This window comes from Leucopleurus acutus (genome assembly GCF_964270905.1).
Source record: "Leucopleurus acutus genome assembly, chromosome: 13".
Lineage (NCBI taxonomy): Eukaryota > Metazoa > Chordata > Mammalia > Artiodactyla > Delphinidae > Leucopleurus > Leucopleurus acutus.
The window spans coordinates 43,498,616-43,517,496 of record NC_139155.1 but is presented as its reverse complement, the minus strand read 5'-3'; the positions used below and the strand labels follow the sequence as shown (position 1 = coordinate 43,517,496).

At 39.6% G+C, this 18,881-nt stretch overlaps 1 protein-coding gene and 1 long non-coding RNA gene across 2 annotated transcripts in view; one reads left to right on the top strand and one right to left on the bottom strand.

Annotated features, from left to right (window-relative positions):
* LOC309970932 overlaps positions 1–18,881 on the bottom strand; it is a 371,169-nt gene that overhangs the window by 73,402 nt on the left and 278,886 nt on the right. The gene's annotated exons all lie outside the window — the stretch shown is intronic.
* MEP1B (meprin A subunit beta) overlaps positions 1–18,881 on the top strand; it is a gene marked incomplete at both ends in the record, with an annotated part of 66,522 nt that overhangs the window by 17,257 nt on the left and 30,384 nt on the right. The window contains 5 exons of the mRNA XM_082853051.1: positions 1,209–1,424; positions 3,434–3,877; positions 5,384–5,563; positions 6,326–6,452; positions 7,077–7,281. Of these exons, the coding sequence (XP_082709177.1) occupies positions 1,209–1,424; positions 3,434–3,877; positions 5,384–5,563; positions 6,326–6,452; positions 7,077–7,281 (1,172 nt within the window). The remainder of the gene's footprint in view (positions 1–1,208; positions 1,425–3,433; positions 3,878–5,383; positions 5,564–6,325; positions 6,453–7,076; positions 7,282–18,881) is intronic.

The window sequence follows — 18,881 nt, the reverse complement described above, 5'->3', positions numbered from 1 at the left end:
ATTGGTTCTGTGCCTTATAAGGATATGGTTAATTTCTTTGCTTTTTACTGTCTGAGTTTGCTTTTTTTCCCCATGAGTCAGCGCTGGGCTCTGTGAAGCCTCTACCCATAGTATGTGCCCACAGCGAGGGGCTGCCCCTCCCCAAAAGGACTCTTTTCTCTGGAGCAGTGGGGTTGTTTTCTTGAAGCCTGAAGAATCCAAGAGAACTTCAGTGAACAGCACCAGGCTGTGAATTAATCAGTTTCAGAATTTCAGCTGGTTGTGATTACACGTTCCTGTTACAAAAATACTTTAAATGAAGGTAGAAAGTACAATTGATTTAATTTTACTCAGATGAGTATTCTTTTCCATTGAGATTTTGTTTTGAATCAAATAGTCATTTATTTGGCTACAAGCACCACATTTTTATTTATTTTCTCATTTCTGGCAGCAAATATGTAAAACTAGCCTTCAGAACCCAGGGCCATTGCTTGACAGCTCAGATGACCTGGGAAGGGGTAGAGATCTCTAAGAGCATGGAGGGGCTTTTCCTTTTTCTTTTTTGGGGGATTGGTGGGGACATGACAGATGTTGTTTAAAGGTACAAACTTGTAACAAGTAGTAAAAAGCCCTAGAGATCTAATGCACAGCATAGTGAAAATAGGCAACAATATTGTATTATAATCGTCAAACTTGCTGAGACTAGACTTAATTATTCCCACCACCAAAAAGAAATGATATTATGTATTGTGATAGGAGTGCTAATTATTGCTACAATGATAATCAGATGCCAATATATTAATGTGTCAAATGAACATGTTGTGTACCTTAAATTTACACAATGGTACATGTCAAACATATTTCAATTAAAAAAATATTTTTTAAATGTAGATTTGAATAGTGAATAGTGGTTCTACATAGATCAGTAGGAGGGAGGAAGGGAAGGGGCGGGTGGAGAGAGAGAAAGAAAGAGGGGGAGAGAGAGAGAGAGAGGCTAAACCAAACAGGTAACACTTTTTCCCATTTTTGAAAACTAACATGTGTAGTAAGAAAAAAGTGATCTAATGTTGCTTTTCCTCATAGACTGCCTGCTCCAAGAACTGCATTTAAATGCTCAAAACAGTGCCCTGCATACAGTGGGAACTAGGTGGAAATAGAGTGCCCGCGAGACACACATTCTTGTATCCGGTATCTGTTTTCTCAGTTCTGCATTTTGTCCTCTTTAACAGGTTCTGGTTTCTTCATGCATTTCAACAGGAGCTCTGTAAATGAGGGGGCCACAGCAATGCTGGGAAGTAGAATACTATACCCTAAACGAGGATTTCAGTGCTTGCAATTTTTTTTATATAACAGTGGAAGTGAATATGACCAACTGAACATCTATATCAGGGAATATTCTGCAGCCAGTGTGAACAAGACTTTGACCCTTGTGGAAGAAATAAAAGGTACACTATCACCATTCTTATTCTTGGGTTCAGAGTGAGTCAGTCTTAACCCTTTACTTAATGCAAAACCACTTACAACAGGGTAGGGGCTATGGACTTAGTACTTTTTTTTTTTGGACTTAGTACTTTTCAATGTAGAACTTGATCCTACTTGTTTTATGCAGTGGTTGGGAAGCTAAAATGAGAGTCCTTTCTGTGCTACAGAATATGTGACACTTAAGAAACTGTAGATCAGTCTCTGGCGCTGGGGAAGTCCGTTCTCGGCAAGTAATAAAAATATAATGGAAACTAGCTTAGGCAAAATGTGAAGAGTTACTGGCTCAACATAACTATATTGTAGAATGGAGAAGAGAGGAGCTGGCCTCAGGCAGGATGGGACCTGTCCCTGAACATGGTTGGGGACCTTTCCTGTTATCTCAGATGGGCTTTGTCTGTAAAACTGGTGCTTTGGTTGTTTCACTTCCCAGCTTACATTTTACCAAATGTACCATCAAACTAGAGAAGGGTCTCTTCCTCTAATTTCTAGCCTAGAAAAATAAATTCCAGCAAAGGATTCTAATTGTTATGACTTGAGTTAAATGCATCTTCTAGAGCAATTCTGAGTGGAGAGAGGGCAACACTGATTAGGCGGCCACCCTTCCTTCTAATCATGTGTCCGGGAGGTGGGTCACATTGACCACATATTAGAGCAGATGGTTCAGAAGGTCCGCTGAGGAAGGGAAGGGCTGTGGCCTGGTGGCTGTATTACTGTCTGCTCCACACAGTGACCTCTTGGTTTGAATGAATTGACTAAAACCTATTATAAAACTGATCCACATTATGTCATATGTCATGCCATTTTCCCCCTGTTTAACAGTGAAAAACAATCTGAAACATAGATGATGTTTTCCTATATGTATATGTATATACATATACATATATACACACATTATACATGTACATTTTATGTATCTAATGCATATATAAAAGATTATAAATAAGATTATTACACACATATTTGATTATACATATATAATCCCTTGCATTAGCAATCTGTGGGTGTTATTATTGACAGATAATAGCACAAAATGTACTTAAGAAACCTGCTTAGGAGTCCAGAATTTAAACTGAAAGTACTGGTAAAAATGAAGTGGAGGCTCTCATGAAAGGTTTTTGTTCAATCTGGGGTCCTTCCACGGAGAATAGCATTTTCTGTAATTTGGATCTTTCTAACTTATTTTCAAGCAACATGTTTCTCATTAAGTGCCAATATATTTAAGTTTGAAGGCATTGAGTTAACTACTAGTTTGACATGAATTCCTGAGCTATTTTCTACCTGGGAGGCTTCTGAAAACTTTTAAATGGACTGCTTCTTATTTGGGTATGTGACATCAGAAAATAAGACAAGATGTCATACAATGTGCTGCTAGCTAGGGGTAGGAGTAATAGTGGAGGGGACGTGTAGTCTGGGAAGAAAGGAGATGGTACCAAATATCAGATATGTAACATCGAGTCAGTTGCAAGATGTGGGCTTTCTAGGGTTTGGTGAATTCATACTTAATACTGCCAAAGAGTTGACTAAAAATTTTGCATGTGAAGGAAGTATTCCAATCAAAGTATAAATAGATTAAAGGAGGCTTTGGCTGAGTATCACAGGAATCTGGGGTACAAGTGTAGAGTATTGGGCTTGCTTGTCTGTTTAACTAACTGAATGGGAGGTAACTTGTAAGTTGGGCATGGAGTTCTCATGAGTTAGATGCTATCGTTTGCCCACCTGTCTCTGGGAAAGGGTGCTCTATCTAAGAATCAGCTAGATAAGCATCCAGATATTCCAGAGAGCTGCGCCATCCCCACAGAAATGCCTTGAAGTAACTGGGCCTGAGCTGGAGGCGTAAGAAAGCCATACCTCATACCCGCAGGAAGCAGTAGGTCTAGAAAGACCCTTTGTCCATGAAGGCTAGAACTCTAATGTCGATTTGCACGTGATTCATAGTCCTTTGTCCTCTTTGGAATAAAATGTCTCTTTGCAGATGTACCCATCGGGAGCTGGCAGCTTTACCACGTAACACTGAAAGTGACCAACAAATTTAGAGTGGTATTTGGAGGCGTCAGAGGCGCTGGTGCCTCACAGGGTGGCCTGTCTATTGATGACATCAATCTTTCAGAAACACAGTGCCCTCATCATGTCTGGCATATAAGGAATTTCACACAGCTCATTGGCAGCCCCAGTGGATCTGTCTACAGTCCTTCATTTTATTCTTCTAAAGGCTATGCCTTTCAGATTCGCTTGAATCTAAGTAGTTTGCCTAATGTAGGAATGTATTTCCACTTGATCTCTGGAGCCAATGATGATCAATTAGAGTGGCCATGTCCTTGGCAACAAGTCACGATGACCATCTTGGATCAAAATCCTGACATTCGGCAGCGTATGTCCAACAAGCGGAGTATAACTACAGACCCATTTATGACCACCGGTTTGTGACTCATCTTTTTTATTGGTAATACACAATCACTGCTCTAGGAGGGATGGAGGATTTGGGAAGGAGAGACTGCATAGCCAGGTAGCTAGGGAATTTTGAGCCCCAAATCTAAGGATCAGAAGATATTTAGGGGAAGGGCTTCAGCAGCTGTGGACAGAGTCTCCCAGGCAGGAGACTGTCAGAAATGTCAGCAAAGATGCCAACAAATTGAGAAGATATTGGCTATATTTTTGGAAACTGATGACAATACCTGAATTCCCAGGGTTGTACGAGGAGTGTTTTAGTTTTAGAGTCCGACGCACCTGGATTCAATCCAAGGTTTGCTTCTCATTAGCTATGTAACCTCGAGCAGATAATCTCTTGAAACACCAGTGTCCTCAGAAGTAAAACTGGGACAGTAATAAAAACCCCACACATTTGTTAAAAGTATCTCTAAAGATCAAGTAGGGGAGTTTGTGGAAGGGCCTGGTATGGAGAGTCTCTCAGATGTTGAGTTCTCCTAACCCATGCTGTCCTGATCTTGCCTCTGAATTGTCAAAAACAGTTCAGCTTTTGTAATGGGGGTGGTTTTTGATCAGAATGAAGATGTTGAGTAGGTGCTCCGTAGTGTTGGGAAGGGTATGGGAATGGATTGCAACTTCTTATTAAAGAATTCTGGAGGACTTGCCAATGGTGACACCATCCCCCCTCTTTCTAATCTGAAAGAGAAGCAGCACCCAGAAAGCAATGATCACATTTCTAATTGTAATAATCCTTTGCCCTCTGGGAACATAATAAAGTGAAAAATGGAATTGTGGCAAGGTGCATATTATTGCCAAATCTGAATTCTGTATATGAAAAGAAAGGACCTGAGTGACTTGGGGAAAAAAAAATATATATATAATCTGATAGGAAAAAAAATAGTATTCACAAAGAGGTGTGGGGATTTGATGTTCAGAATTTCTTTACCTTTTTCCAAAACATTTCTCCCTGAATGATATTGAAAATGGCTCAAGGTTGGGTGGGTCACCACCTTTTCCCAGAAGCAGTGCTTCTCACTGTCTTCTACTCCTGAAGGACTTTACTCTGTTTGGTGAATAATTCAGTTACTGAGGTGAATTGTTCAGTGCTAATATTAAAAACTCTCTCAGTAACACATTGATTTAACTCAGCTAAAAGGACTACCTGTAACTCAGAAGGCCACTAAAGAATGATTCTAATGGGCAACGGAGTTTCTACACTGCTCGTTCAGTAGAAGTGTGACACCCCCATGTATGAAGCTTTTGATACCTCTCCACTCATATTCCAGAATGTGCTCCTCTCTGCCATGTCATCTCATTTCTTTAGGACAGTCTAAATGAACAAACTCCAGTGACTTGGCAGGGAACACATTACAGGTCAATAGCATCACTGAATTATTTTGAGCTCTGTCCTAATTGTGCTTCACGTTGCCTGTGCTTTCCTACACCAAAAGCTATGATGATGCCAAACACAACCCATTAATATAAATTGCTTTTTCAGGTAATGGAGACTATTTTTGGGACAGGCCTTCCAAAGTGGGAGTACAAGATTTTTTCCCTAATGGAACTCAGTTTCAAAGAGGTAGGGGCTATGGATACAGTGTCTTTATGACCCATGAGAGGCTGAAAAGCAGAGATTTTATGAAAGGAGATGATGTTTATATCCTCCTGACAGTGGAAGGTATGTCAATAAAAGTAGTTTTATCTAAGCTGCTTTTTTTTTGTGGTCGTTGATTGTTTACTGTGTTTTTCTGGATTCCGTGTTTAGATATATTAGAGACGGGGGAGGGAATGGACATGAGTGAGATTTTTTTTAGTATGAATCATTAACAATATGAAAATAATTTAAATGAAAACAGGGACAGTTCCAGGATAAAGAACTTAATTAACACTGCCTGGAGCAATAGTGGAAAGCTTTAGTCCAGAACACTTCTTTAGAAATAAGCTGAAGTATAGCCATTATACCCTAGAATTTAACTCTAGGATTCCAGAAGTAAAAATATCCCAGAAACACATAAAATTAGAGTGGAAATGATCTGGCTTTATTGTCTCTTTCAGATATGTATACATACATATATAGAGATGTGTGCACACACACATATATCTCGTCAGTAATAGCATTAATCTATTGTCTTCTAAAATTTCTCAGCCATGGCAGCCAATAATTACATTTCCCAGGAATACTGTTGGTTTCCATGCCAAGGCCCAGGCAAGCATGTGTTCAGTTGTAGTCCCGCAGGCTGGTTCAGCTTCCCTTTGTGTCTAGATTTCAGCCTGCCTGTTTATTTTTTCACTGCCTATAAACATTACTGAATGGTGCTTCAAGAGTACCTGAATTTCTCACAAACCTGAAGCCTGAACATTTTATTTTGAAACTTAAAGATCAAATGCTTGTTAAACCCCAAACTGATTTCCCTCCATGCTCTCCTCTCACCCTCCTTAGACATATCCCACCTTAATACTACACAAAATGAGCCAACCCCGACCTTGGGTGTCAATGACCTTTGCACAAACTTTAAATGTGAGAATGATGGCGTTTGCATTCTCCATAATGGCAAAGCTGAGTGCAGGTAAGGATACAATCTACCCATTCTTTTGTTACATATTTTTTCATTCCCACAATGTAGGATTCATATGATATTTCTTATGAATGAAATCAGTTGATTCTCATCTCAAAACCATTCATAAGATATTTATCTTTTGCTCTCCATTTGGGACTTTGTGTTGCCAGCAGAACGACAGAATTATTTATGCAAAGGTAGCACGTGATTCTAATTGCCTGAAACAGTCCTCATGAGTTACATATCTTATTAGGTCCTCACAACGGTCTGGTGTGGTTACTGTGACTGTCCTCGTTTCCTAGATGGAGATACCTAAATTCTAAGAAGAGCTTGGCCACGGTCATAGCTGGGATGTGGAGGGACTGGGACACCGAGAACTAAATTTTCTCCAGTACCTATGCTACCTTCCTTTCCCAGCTGGGAGCTGCTGTGTTAAGTCCCAGATTAGGAGTAATTCCATTGTTCCTTTCCTTTGGCCCTGCCTGTGCTAGTCTAACCAACCCTTCTAGTCCAGAATGGGTGACAAATAGTTCCATCTGCCAATGACCTGAGTGTTGACTCACACCTTCGATGGTGAAGATTTTCAGATTAAAATATCAACTCATAACTCTGAGTCACGTTCCGAACATGTAGGTGTCCGTCAGGGGAAGACTGGTGGTACATGGGAGAAAGGTGTGAAAAGAGAGGCTCAACTCGAGACACCATTGTGATTGCCGTGTCTTCCACTGTTGCTGTGTTTGCTGTGATGCTGGTCATCACCCTTGTCAGTGTCTACTGTACCAGGAAAAAGTATCATCAAGAGACAAGTTCAAAGACAGCAAATACGACTCTGGAAAATGTAAGTTGACTCTCATATTTGGTTATTCAAAACCTATTGATGGAATTATATAAAGACAAATTAGGACTTTTTATATATCCTAAAAAAAAAAATTTCTCTACTCCCTATGCTGGGGACAACAGCTTTGAGACTATGAGTTCTTGTTACGTTCACTGTAAAGCAACGGGTCTTAAATTGGGATCCATGGAGGGTTTTACGGGGGATTTTATTATCCTTCTGGAACTGTACCCAGAATTTTGTGTGGTTGTGCAGTTTTCTGGGGTGGGAGTCTGTGACCCTCCTGAAAGGCACAACTGATTTTGCCTACACATTTCAACCTTCCTGGTTAAGGGGAGAGGTGACCTGTAAGTGTCATCATTCTAAAGGTTGAGCTCAGGCTTGTAGGAAGGGAGTGCTAGGCACATTTGGGGCTTTTGCATTAAAGAAGTTTCCAAATGATTCTGGCTTCATGTGTGGTAACTAACTCTAAGGCAAGATTTTCAAGGAGAAGTTTTAAAGTCTTGCCTCAGAAGGTCTCTAGAATGGCAATACACTCTTGAAATTACCCTGGGGACTATTTGAGATGGATGTTTGCACACAGGACGTTCACTGTGCGTGCTCTTGGGAACACCAGTGATGGAGTGAGGGAAGGTGGCCCAGGCAGAGGGCAAGGTTGGATTGTGCTGTGGTTGCAGCTGAGGCCTCAGCATCCTCTGCAGGGAGCTCTGGAGCTGGGGTGGCCCTTAGAGTGCCCTGAATTGAGGCAACGGGGCCAGGCCATTGTACTCCCCACATCAACAGCCATTGGATTGGGGCTGTCCCCGGGGAGGGAGCAGAAAATTAAGCAAGGCAGCACCCTTTGGGGTAGGGCATGTCCTGCAGGAAAGCTTTCATTTGGAAGGGCAGGACTAACAGAGAACCCCAGCACCCGCTACATACCCCAGTCATAGAGAGCACAGTTTCATATGCAGATTCCTATTCTCACTCATAAAAGAGCACTTCTAATGGAATAAAATCTGAACATCATTTAAAAGTGAAACTTAAAAATTCTCCCAGTTCTATTTCATTCAAAACAGGGTCTCTGAAAATTACTAGCAAAACTGAAGACAAAACACGCCCAATTAACACATCTCTGAAACCGAAAATACTGCAATTACCTTAAGCGTGAGGATATTTTCTTTAAAAAAATGATTATTCAAGACATGCTGTATTAAATTAAATTAATTAATTAATTAATTAATTTTTTTGTGGTACGCGGGCCTCTCACTGTTGTGGCCTCTCCCGTTGTGGAGCACAGGCTCCGGAAGCGCAGGCTCAGCGGCCATGGCTCACGGGCCCAGCCGCTCCGCGGCATGTGGGATCTTCCCGGACCGGGGCACGAACCCGTGTCCCCTGCATTGGCAGGCGGACTCTCAACCACTGCGCCACCAGGGAAGCCTGACATGCTGTATTTCAAATTTTTGATTTCTTTTAGTAGACAAACTTATTTGTTTAAAGACACTTGTTTGTTAAAGACAATACATTTGTGAAGTTATTCAAAAGATGAACAATGATAATGAACAGAAAGCAAATAGTTTTATTCTCATACACTGCTGTCATGTTTCCTCAACCTCAGGAAGATGTTTAAAGCTGGTCATAGGCAGTGGATCAATTACTTCACAAGCTTATTAGAAAACTACTTAAAATATATATAGGTTTGGGCTTCCCTGGTGGCGCAGTGGTTGAGAGTCCACCTGCCGATGCAGGGAACACGGGTTCGTGCCCCGGTCCGGGAGAATCCCACATGCCGCGGAGCGGCTGGGCCCGTGAGCCATGGCCGCTGAGCCTGCGCGTCCGGAGCCTGTGCTCCACAGCGGGAGAGGCCACAGCAGTGAGAGGCCCGCGTACCGCAAAAAAAAAAAAAAAAAAAAATATATATATATATATATATGTTTTTTTTGTTGTTTTTTGTTTTTTAAAACAGGTATTTCTAGCTTACTCTATGGCTCAAAATAAAAGGGACAGATCGGTCAATGACCCAGTAGGTCAACCTGGTGGAAGCTGTGCCCACCGGCATGATCCTCTGGGCTAGTAGCGATGTACTTGGGGGCTGGAGTAGGAATGGTGCGGGAGTGGTTAGGGAGGAGAGGACCAGTTAGCTGGTGGATGGGACTGCCAGGATATTCCTCTGGAAACTGGTAGATGTAAGTGCTATTATAAAGGCCGATTTGTCGACCTAAAATTGGAATTAAAGAAAATGATAAAACAAAGAGAAGAGAAAGAAGGAAGTTAATTCAATCAAGGAAAGAACTATTAGAGTATCAGGGACATGGTAGGGCCATTAAGTGGAAACACACACACACAGCCACCATATTATAAAAACAGAACTGTTTTGCCTCTGGGTCATTTAAACATGCCCAAGAGCAAGGAGTCAACTTACATTTTCCTTAGTCTAGGCATTTCTACAGTAAATTTACTGATAGCAGAAACTCCAGCTCTAGTTTAAATCTTAAATCAGAATGACCTTTTTCCTGAGACTGAAGTGTTTGCTCACCCTGATGTTTTAGCATCTGAATAAAGTGGGATAGGCCAGAGCATGTTCCTGGAGACGAGCCTGGGGTCCCCTTGCCAGTTGGGAGGGGTGCCAGGAGACTGCTCATGGTACTTCATTTAAACATTAGACTGTTTCATTGGATTCATTTCAATGAGAGTTTTTAAATTTAGAAATTAAGTGATCGATTGTTCTTCCCTCTTTTAGCAACATGCACTTTGAAGATTAACTCAGCAATACAGCCAACAAATGAAATGAAAAATTCTTCATGATGGTTTCACCTACAATGTATTACAACCACTTCATCTGCTACAGACGGATCATCTCTGTACATAGCTGGATATACTACAAATCATTATTTTGGTAAAGGTCTAATTGGTGAAATGTTGCTTGTGTTTTTGTTTTTAAAGGAGAGGAGTAAGAAAATAAAAAATAAAAATAGGTAAAGGTGGAGAAGAAATTCAGGCTGTTCTGGAAGCATAATATTGTCTATAAAATGGAGAGCAAGAGCTGGGGGTAGCTTTCTAAATGACTGCCTTCTCTTTGAGGGCCAAGTATGTTGGCCTCACAGGTGATTCCCTAGAAACCCACTGGAAACACCCAATGGGAATGATCTTCCATGTGGAATCTCAGCATTTCCATGCTGTCCTGTCCCGATGTAGGGAGGGACAGAGGGCAGCTCCTTTCTCCCTGGGGACATGTGCCCCCCACAGCTCTAAAACTGGCCACTCTCTTGTTTCCTTTATTATTATTATTATTACTGACCATGTTTGCGGCTTGTGGGATTTTAGTTTCCCGACCAGGAATCAAAACCAGGACCTCAGCAGTGAGAGCGCAGAGTCCTTACCACTGGACCACCAGGGAATTCTCTCTCTTGTTTTCTGACTTAAGCCCCACAGTATGTGAGTCTGGTTTAGAATCTGTTTGAACATACAACTACAATCAATAAGAACATTTTAAACTCCTAGAATAGTTCTCAGAGTTTTGGGTTTCAGGAGCCTTTATACTTTTAGAAATTATTGAGGGCCCCAAAGAGCTTTTGCATATGAATATTCCATTTATCAGTTCTTACCATACTAGACATTCAAATGAGGAAAATTGAAAACTATGTCTTTGTTAATCCTTGAAAAATAACAAGCCCATACGTGTTAACATAAATACTTATTGAAAATACATATTGAAAAATAACTGTATTTTCCAAAACAAAAGAAAATTTAGCAAAAACAGTGTGTGTTGTGTTACATTTTTTGCAAATCTCTAATATCTGGCTTAATAGAAAACAGCTGAATTCTTACATAAGTGTCTGCATTCAGTCTGTTGCAATATATTATTTTTGTAGAAGAATATAAAGAAGATCTAAACTTACACAGATATGTAGTTGGAAAAAGGAGGCATATTTGAATAGCTTTCCAAGTCATTACGGATATTTGTTTTGAATATCCTTTGTTAAAAGTGGACAAATGGTAATTTCTTAAATGTTAGATACAATTGGAATCTGAAAACATATCAATGAATTTTGGTACTCCATCCAGTAAATCTATTGGTCTATCTCATATTTTGAATGGATTTTCATCTATGCATGATTTTGTCATATCGTGCATTGATTATTTAGAAAATATTGGTTCACTGACTTATGTAGCTCTTACAACTTTTGGTACATTTCATCACACAGTAACAAAACATAACATTAATGTCACCACTCGTCTCATTAAAAAAGTCTTTTAAGTCTTGGAAGTTGATGCTCATGGTGTCTGAAACAAATTTTCCAAAATGCTAATTTTTGCTTGAAAGCTTAAAGTTTATCATCGACAATAAGTACTGTCCTCCTTGTATGACAGGTACATGACTTCATTGAATTTTTTAAATTCAAGTTTTATTTTGAGATCATTGTAGATTTACATGCAGTTGTTAGAAATAATACAGTGATCCCTGTGTACCCTTCACTTAGTTTCCCTCTACAGTGACAACTTGCAAAACTTTAGTGCAGTATCACAACAAGGATGTTGATATTGATACAAACTACAGAACAGTTTCATTACCACAAAAATCCATCAAATTGCCTTCATATAACCAAGTCCCTTTCTGTCTCATTCCCACCTCCTGTTTAAACCATGGCAATCTGGGACTTCCCTGGCTGTCCAGTGGTTAAGACACCAAGCTTCCACTGCAGGGGGCACAGGTTGGATCCCTGGTTGGGGAACTAAGATCCCGCATGCCAAGCGAGTGGGGCGGGGGGGAGAAACAAAAAACCCTTGGCAATCATTAATCTGTTCTCTATTTTTATAGTTTTGTCATTTAAAAATGTTATATTAACGGAACCATGCAGTATAGAAATTTTGGGGATTGATTTTTTTTTTTAACTCGGCATAATTCTCTGTAATTCATCCAGGTTGTTGTGTGTACAATAATTTGTTCCTTTCTGATGGCTGAATAGAATTTCATGCCATGGATGCACCACAGTTTGTTTAATCATCCACTTGTTGCAGGACATTTGGGTTGTTTCCAGATTTTGGTTATTGCAAATAAAGCTGCTCTAAATATTCATGTACTGGTTTTCATATAGATATAACTCTGCATTTTTTCTGGGATACATGCCCAGGAGAGCATTGCTGGGTCATATGGTAGTTGCATGTTTAGTTTTTTAAGAAACTGCTACTGATTTGCATTGTGCCTATACCATTTTACATTCCCACCAGCAGTGGTGATGCAGTTTCTCTGATCCTTACCAGCTTGGGTTTTATCACTTTTTTTTTCCTGATAGACTCCATTATTTAGAGTAGTTTTAGAGTCACAGCAAAACTGAGCAGAACTTAGAGAGATATCCCCTATACCCCTTGTGCCCACATACACACAAGCTTCTCCCACCATCAATATCCCCACCAGATAAATTTGTTATAATTGATGAATCTACATTGATACGTTATTATCACTGAAAGTCCATAGTTTACATTAGGATTCACTCTTGGTGTTCTACATTCTGTGGGTTTTGACAGGTGAATAATGACATGTATCCACTACAACAGTGTCCTGTAGAATAGTTTCACTGCCCTAAAAAATCCTCTGTGCTCTACCTATTCACCCCTCTCCCTACCCACCCCTCCCCACAACCACTAATCTCTTTACTGTCTCCATGGTTTTGCCTTTTCCAGAACATCATTTAGTTGGAATCATATAGTAAGTCACCTTTTCAGATTGGCTTCTTTCACTTGTCACTATTTTTTTATTTTTGGCCGCGCTGCATGGCTTGTGGGATCTTAGATTTTAGTTCCCTGACCAGGGATTGAACCCGGGCCTCAGCAGTGAAAGCACCGAGTCCTAACCACTGGACCGCCAGGCAAGTCCCTTGTCACTATTTTTTATTTTAGCCATTCTGATTAAGTGTGTAGTGATATCTCACTGTGGTTTTAGTCTGCACTTCCCTAGTGATGCATGATACTGAACATCTTTTCATGTACTTATTTGCCATCTCTATATCATCTTCCGTGGACTATCTCTTTACATCTTTTACTCATGCTCTAAATGGATTTTTTGCTCTTATACCATTGCGTTTTGAGACTTTTAAATATATTCTAGATCTGTCCCTTTGTTGAATGTACGGTTTGGAAACATATTTTGCCACTCTGCAGCGTGTCTTTTCATTCTCCTAAAAGGATATTTTGCAGAGCAAAAGCTTTTAATTTTGATAAAGTCCAATTTATCAGTCTTTCCTTTTAGTGGATTGTGTTTTTGGTATACCCAAGTCTCAGAACTCTTTGTCTAGCCCTAGATCCTGAATATTTTCTTCTGTTTAAAAAGATGTTTTATATATTTTTTGTTTTATATTTAACTCAGTGATACATTTTGAGTTAATTTTTATCAAAGGTTTGAGGTTTAGGTTGAGTTAATTTTTTGGCTGTGGAGGTTCGATTGCTCTAGGCATTGTGTTGAAAAGGCTATAGTTCCTCTATTGAATTGTATTACATTTTATATATATATAATTATAAATAATTTATATATAATGTAACAATTTTTAACTTATAATTATATATCTAATGTAATACCTAGAGAGCCACTATAAAAGCTGTGCAAAGGGACACTAAAAATCATATATAATGTACTAAACTATATATATGTTATATATTACATTATATATGTATATAAAATCATAGTCTTCATTCAAGTTTGAAAAAATATCTGCCAGATAACTAAGTCTGAATGACCATTATTTATCCTTTAAGTGTTTTTTAAAGTAAAAATGGTATTCTTTGAAAAAAGTGGCTAATTCATCTAACTCAAAAATCTTACAGGCGCTTTTCCTTAAGATAATCATTGTACTTCATCGTGCGGCAGAAGTGCTTTATTAGTACGTTCATTGGATCACGCAGAATATAAAAAAGATGTATGCTCAAGGTTTGAGATTTTGTACAGGTAATAATGGTTACTGCTTCATTAAAGGATATTCTTAGGTAAAATTGGCTTTAAAATTATTTACTCATTTATTTATTTACTGCAAGTGTGTAACAGTGAAGATTACAATGACTATTAGTTCAGTTTGGCACGACTGCCTTGATTTGGGCTAAGATACCAGCAGTTCTATCCATCATTACTTTTTATTTTCCAATTTTTTTATTGTGTTAAAAATTTTAAAACTATAAAATTCACCATTTTAACCATTTTGAAGTGGCATTTAGTACATCACATTGTTATATAATCACCAGCACTATCCAGCGCTAGATTATTTTCATCACCCTAAAGAACATTCTGTATCCACTAAGCAGTTACTCCCCTTCCTCCTTGCCCCACCTTGAAGCCCCTGGCAACCACTAATTTGCTTTCTGTCTTTATGGATTCGCCTATTCTGGACATTTTGTGTAACTAGAATCACATAATATGTAACATTTTATGTCTGGCTTCTTTCATTTAGCCTAAGATTTTCAAGGTTCATCTACATTGTATCATACATCAGTACATCATTCCTTTTCACAGATGAATAATATTCCATTGTATGAATATACCACTAATCAAAGGAAGTTGTAGGAGGTCACTTTAGCGACAAAAGAGAAATTGTTGCCCACACGCTCTTGGTTAAGAGTGTACACTCTGAAGCCAGACTGCTTAGGTTCAAATCTCACAACACAGGGCTTCCCTGGTGATGCAGTGGTTAGGAAGCCGCCTGCCAATGCAGGGGACACAGGTTCGAGCCCTGGCCGGGGAAGGATCGCACATGCCGCGGAGCAACTAAGGTTGTGTGCCACAACTACTGAGCCTGCGCTCTAGAGCCTGAGAGCCACAACTACTGAGCCCGTGCACCTAGAGCCCGTGCTCCGCAACAAGAGAAGCCACCACGATGAGAAGCCCACGCACCGCAATGAAGAATAGCCCCCGCTCGCTGCAACTAGAGAAAGCCCACGCGCAGCAACGAAGACCCAATGCAGCCAAAAATAAATAAATTAATTTTTTAAAAAGCTATAAAAAGAAAAAAATCTCACTACACATTTGCTGTGTGACCTGGGACAGTTATTTAATCTCTCTATGCCTTAATTTCCTCATCTCTATACTGAGTAGTAATATTATTTAGCTCATAATGTTGTTGCGAGGATAAACTACAGCGCCTGGCACATCACAACCACTATGTAGGTAAGAACTGCTATTGTTAGAAGAGGAAATACAAAGGGATGATGAAAGGGAGGGTAAGAAAGCAGGAAGGAGAATCTTGGATGATAATGGATTATTCTCAGTGATTTTTTTTTTTTAGTTAAAAGTAGTTTTTTAAAATAATTGTATATGTGCCTCTCCTCACAACACATGTTCATGGCAGTTTACGATTAAAACCCTGGATAAGAGAATTCGGCCCCTCAAAAGTTGATATCATCATTGTTTTTTTTCTATGCAGTGCCATGACCATTTGTGCTGCAAATGTTATTTGTCTCCCATTGTTTGGTTCTTGGATGATTAACACTACCAAGTTATGGACAAGCTGTTACTATTCCATAATCAGGAATTCCCTACTTGAGAATGAGATAAATTTTTGAGAAGTTTGTATTTTCAATTCTAGGAGCAATAGATGAAAACCTCTCTGATTTCTTATATATGAATATAGTCATATTACTCATAGGTAGTATATGAAGATATCATGAGGACAAGGGAGTGAGTAGGTATGTATGCACTTTAGCAAAATGCCATTTATTAATATCATGTAGCCATATTGGGTCCAAATTTGAGTTACCTGTTAGACTCAGGCTTTAAGCTTTTTTTTTTTTTTTTTTGCGGTACGCGGGTCTTTCACTGCTGTGGCCTCTCCCGCTGCGGAGCACAGGCTCCGGATGCGCAGGCCCAGCAGCCATGGCTCACGGGCCCAGCCGCTCCGTGGCACGTGGGACCTTCCCGTACCGGGCACGAACCCGTGTCCCCTGCATCGGCAGGAGGACTCTCAACCACTGCGCCACCAGGGAAGCCCAGGCTTTAAGCTTTTTAATAGTATATGGATTTTTATTTTTACAGTGGTTTCCAAAGGTTATAACTGGAGCATATAACAGTTTACATAAATGTTTTCTCTTTTTCAATTATACAAAAACTCCCATCCCACACCCAGTTTTCTTTCAAGTAAGAGGGGAAATGGAGCCATCTCAGTCTGCTGTGATCCAGTAACTGCCATGATTCTCACACCAGGATATTTTTCTTTAACTTTTTCCATCATCCCTGTATCCTGTGATTATTTAAGATACATGGTCTGAGGTATTAAATAACTAACCACTTCTCCAGTGGGGGGAGTATAAGATTTTTCATCATTGTTTCAAGGCAGGGAGTAGGGGGACTTCCCTGGCAGTCCAGTGGTTAAGACTCCATGCTTCCACTGCAGGGGGCACAGGTTTGATCCCTGGTGGAGGAACTAAGATCCCACATGCCACCAGGCGCAGCCAAAAAAAAAAAAAGCAGAGAGTAGGTCCCTTTAATGGAATATTACAATCCTATAAAATGAGGGAATTGGATTTGATCATCTAAAGACCTTTTCCCGTGGAAGCATCATTTTGTGGTTCCATGCCCACCATTCAGCACGGTTGTCAAGTCAGACTTGTGAGGCCTTTGACTGCAAGTTTGTGATGCCATTTGTTTCTACCAGTTTTGACTGGCAAGGGATGATGGGTATTTCTGGAAATCAGCTAAAGTGGCACTGCCCTATGGTTAGAGCATAATCACAGTTTTCAATTCTTGTGGGCCACTAGCTTTAAAATTATGAGATCCTTAAAGAATTTTAAATTTAAGATGTTTCACATTATTTTAATTTTGCACAGAGACAGAGAGACAGACTTTTTTTTTTTTCCAGCTATGCAGCACGGCATGTGGGATCTTAGTTTCCCGACCAGGGATGGAACCCACGCCCCCTGCCTTGAAGCACGGAGTCTTAACCGCTGGACCACCAGGGAAATGCCGAGAGATTCTTTATCACGACATTTAATACTGTGCTATTTCAAATTAAGAATTTCACATTTTGCATAGAATTTAATTACACCTTATTCCATAGGCAAAATCATGCCCATGTTGTTAAACACTCACATTTGCTCTTTCATTCACTCTTTTTTTTTTTTCATTCACTCTTTTGGGCCTTTTTGTACCTGGGGATTTTGATGAGTTAATCAGTGCTTTTAAATAACATGGGAGAGAGTGAACATCATTTAATCTTGGGGCTCAAAATGACATTAAAATCCCTCTATTTCTTTGGACACCACTGCTTAGGGCCTGGAAAGAATGGTTCCAATCAGATTATCTTTATTTATTAAAATTTTTTCTTTTTAGTCTTTAAAGCCCACATATCTGTATATAAATATTTATTTTGTTTTTTCTACTGTCCTATTATTTGTTTTAGAACATTCCTATTAAATGTTTCCACCCAACACACACTTACATACACACACATATACACGTGTCAAGCTTGTGCTCATAGAAACTTCGTTCCCATCAGGGTTCTAGAGCCCTCTGCGGCACACACCAGTTAGAAACTGAGATCTTTAAAAGTAAGACTCCAGCCTTGACCCCTGAAAGGCTATATTGAGGACAAGAAATTTCTGTCAAAATTATAAACTTATATCAAATGTTCTCCTTTGGCATGATGAGCTTGTGGCATTGCTTTCTTCTAGGAAATCTCTCTTTCTTAAAAAAATTATTAAAAATTAAAAAAATTATTTAAATAAAAGTTTATTGAGTTTATCTTTAATATCATATTTAAATAAGAACATGGACTGCAGAAGGTACAAACAAGTATACTTCGGCGTCTAGAATTTTACCATAAATCCAAAGTTCACCACTGAAGTCATGTCTGACTGCTAAAGCCATTAGACTAGAAGCCTTCTAGAACATTGACTCCAGTGCTCAGATGTAGTTTACATCAGAGACAAAGTGCTTGCCATCATTAGAGTTACCGATTATAGGAAATTTTCATCAGAGCTCTCAGATGGCTGGGAAACGCTGTTATGGAAACAGTCACTGGCCAGTTAAATGCCCATTTCAAACCAACCTAGCAGGTGGAAACAGGCCCCTGGAGGTGGACAGTTCATAAACCTCTTTTGGGATTTTGGAGATTAGCAAGATCAGAAGAAGAGAACTAACCTTCTTCTTGGTCAGGAGAAGGGAGCTAATATTTTCCGAGGGCCCCGTACTCAATTCTAGACTTTGTGAGGCATTTTATATATTTAATTCTCACAACAGTCCTTTGTGGTATTATCCTTATTTGGCAGGTGAAAAATACTATGTTTAGAATTAGGTCAATCTGGCCTTCAATCTCTGCTTTTTCCAACTCTGCTATATACGTGTGGTGCCGTAGGCAGGGTGTGCCACCTGTTGGACAACAGAAATTCAACGGAGTAAATTTAAAGCTCAGATTGGCTTTATTAAACGATTCATGAATTGGACAGCATCCTATCTGGCAAATTGAAAGGAATTCCACCAAGCTGTAGAAAAGGGAAGGGTTTTAAAGGTGAAAGGGCCAGAAGAAGAAATTTATTAGCAAAGAATGCATTGTTTTAGGCAAGGTCACCTTCCTAAAGGGAACGGAAGGGGCAGATGACCTCACCAATGCTAACCAGGTGATTCCAGGTTGACTGGTTAAAGGTTACCT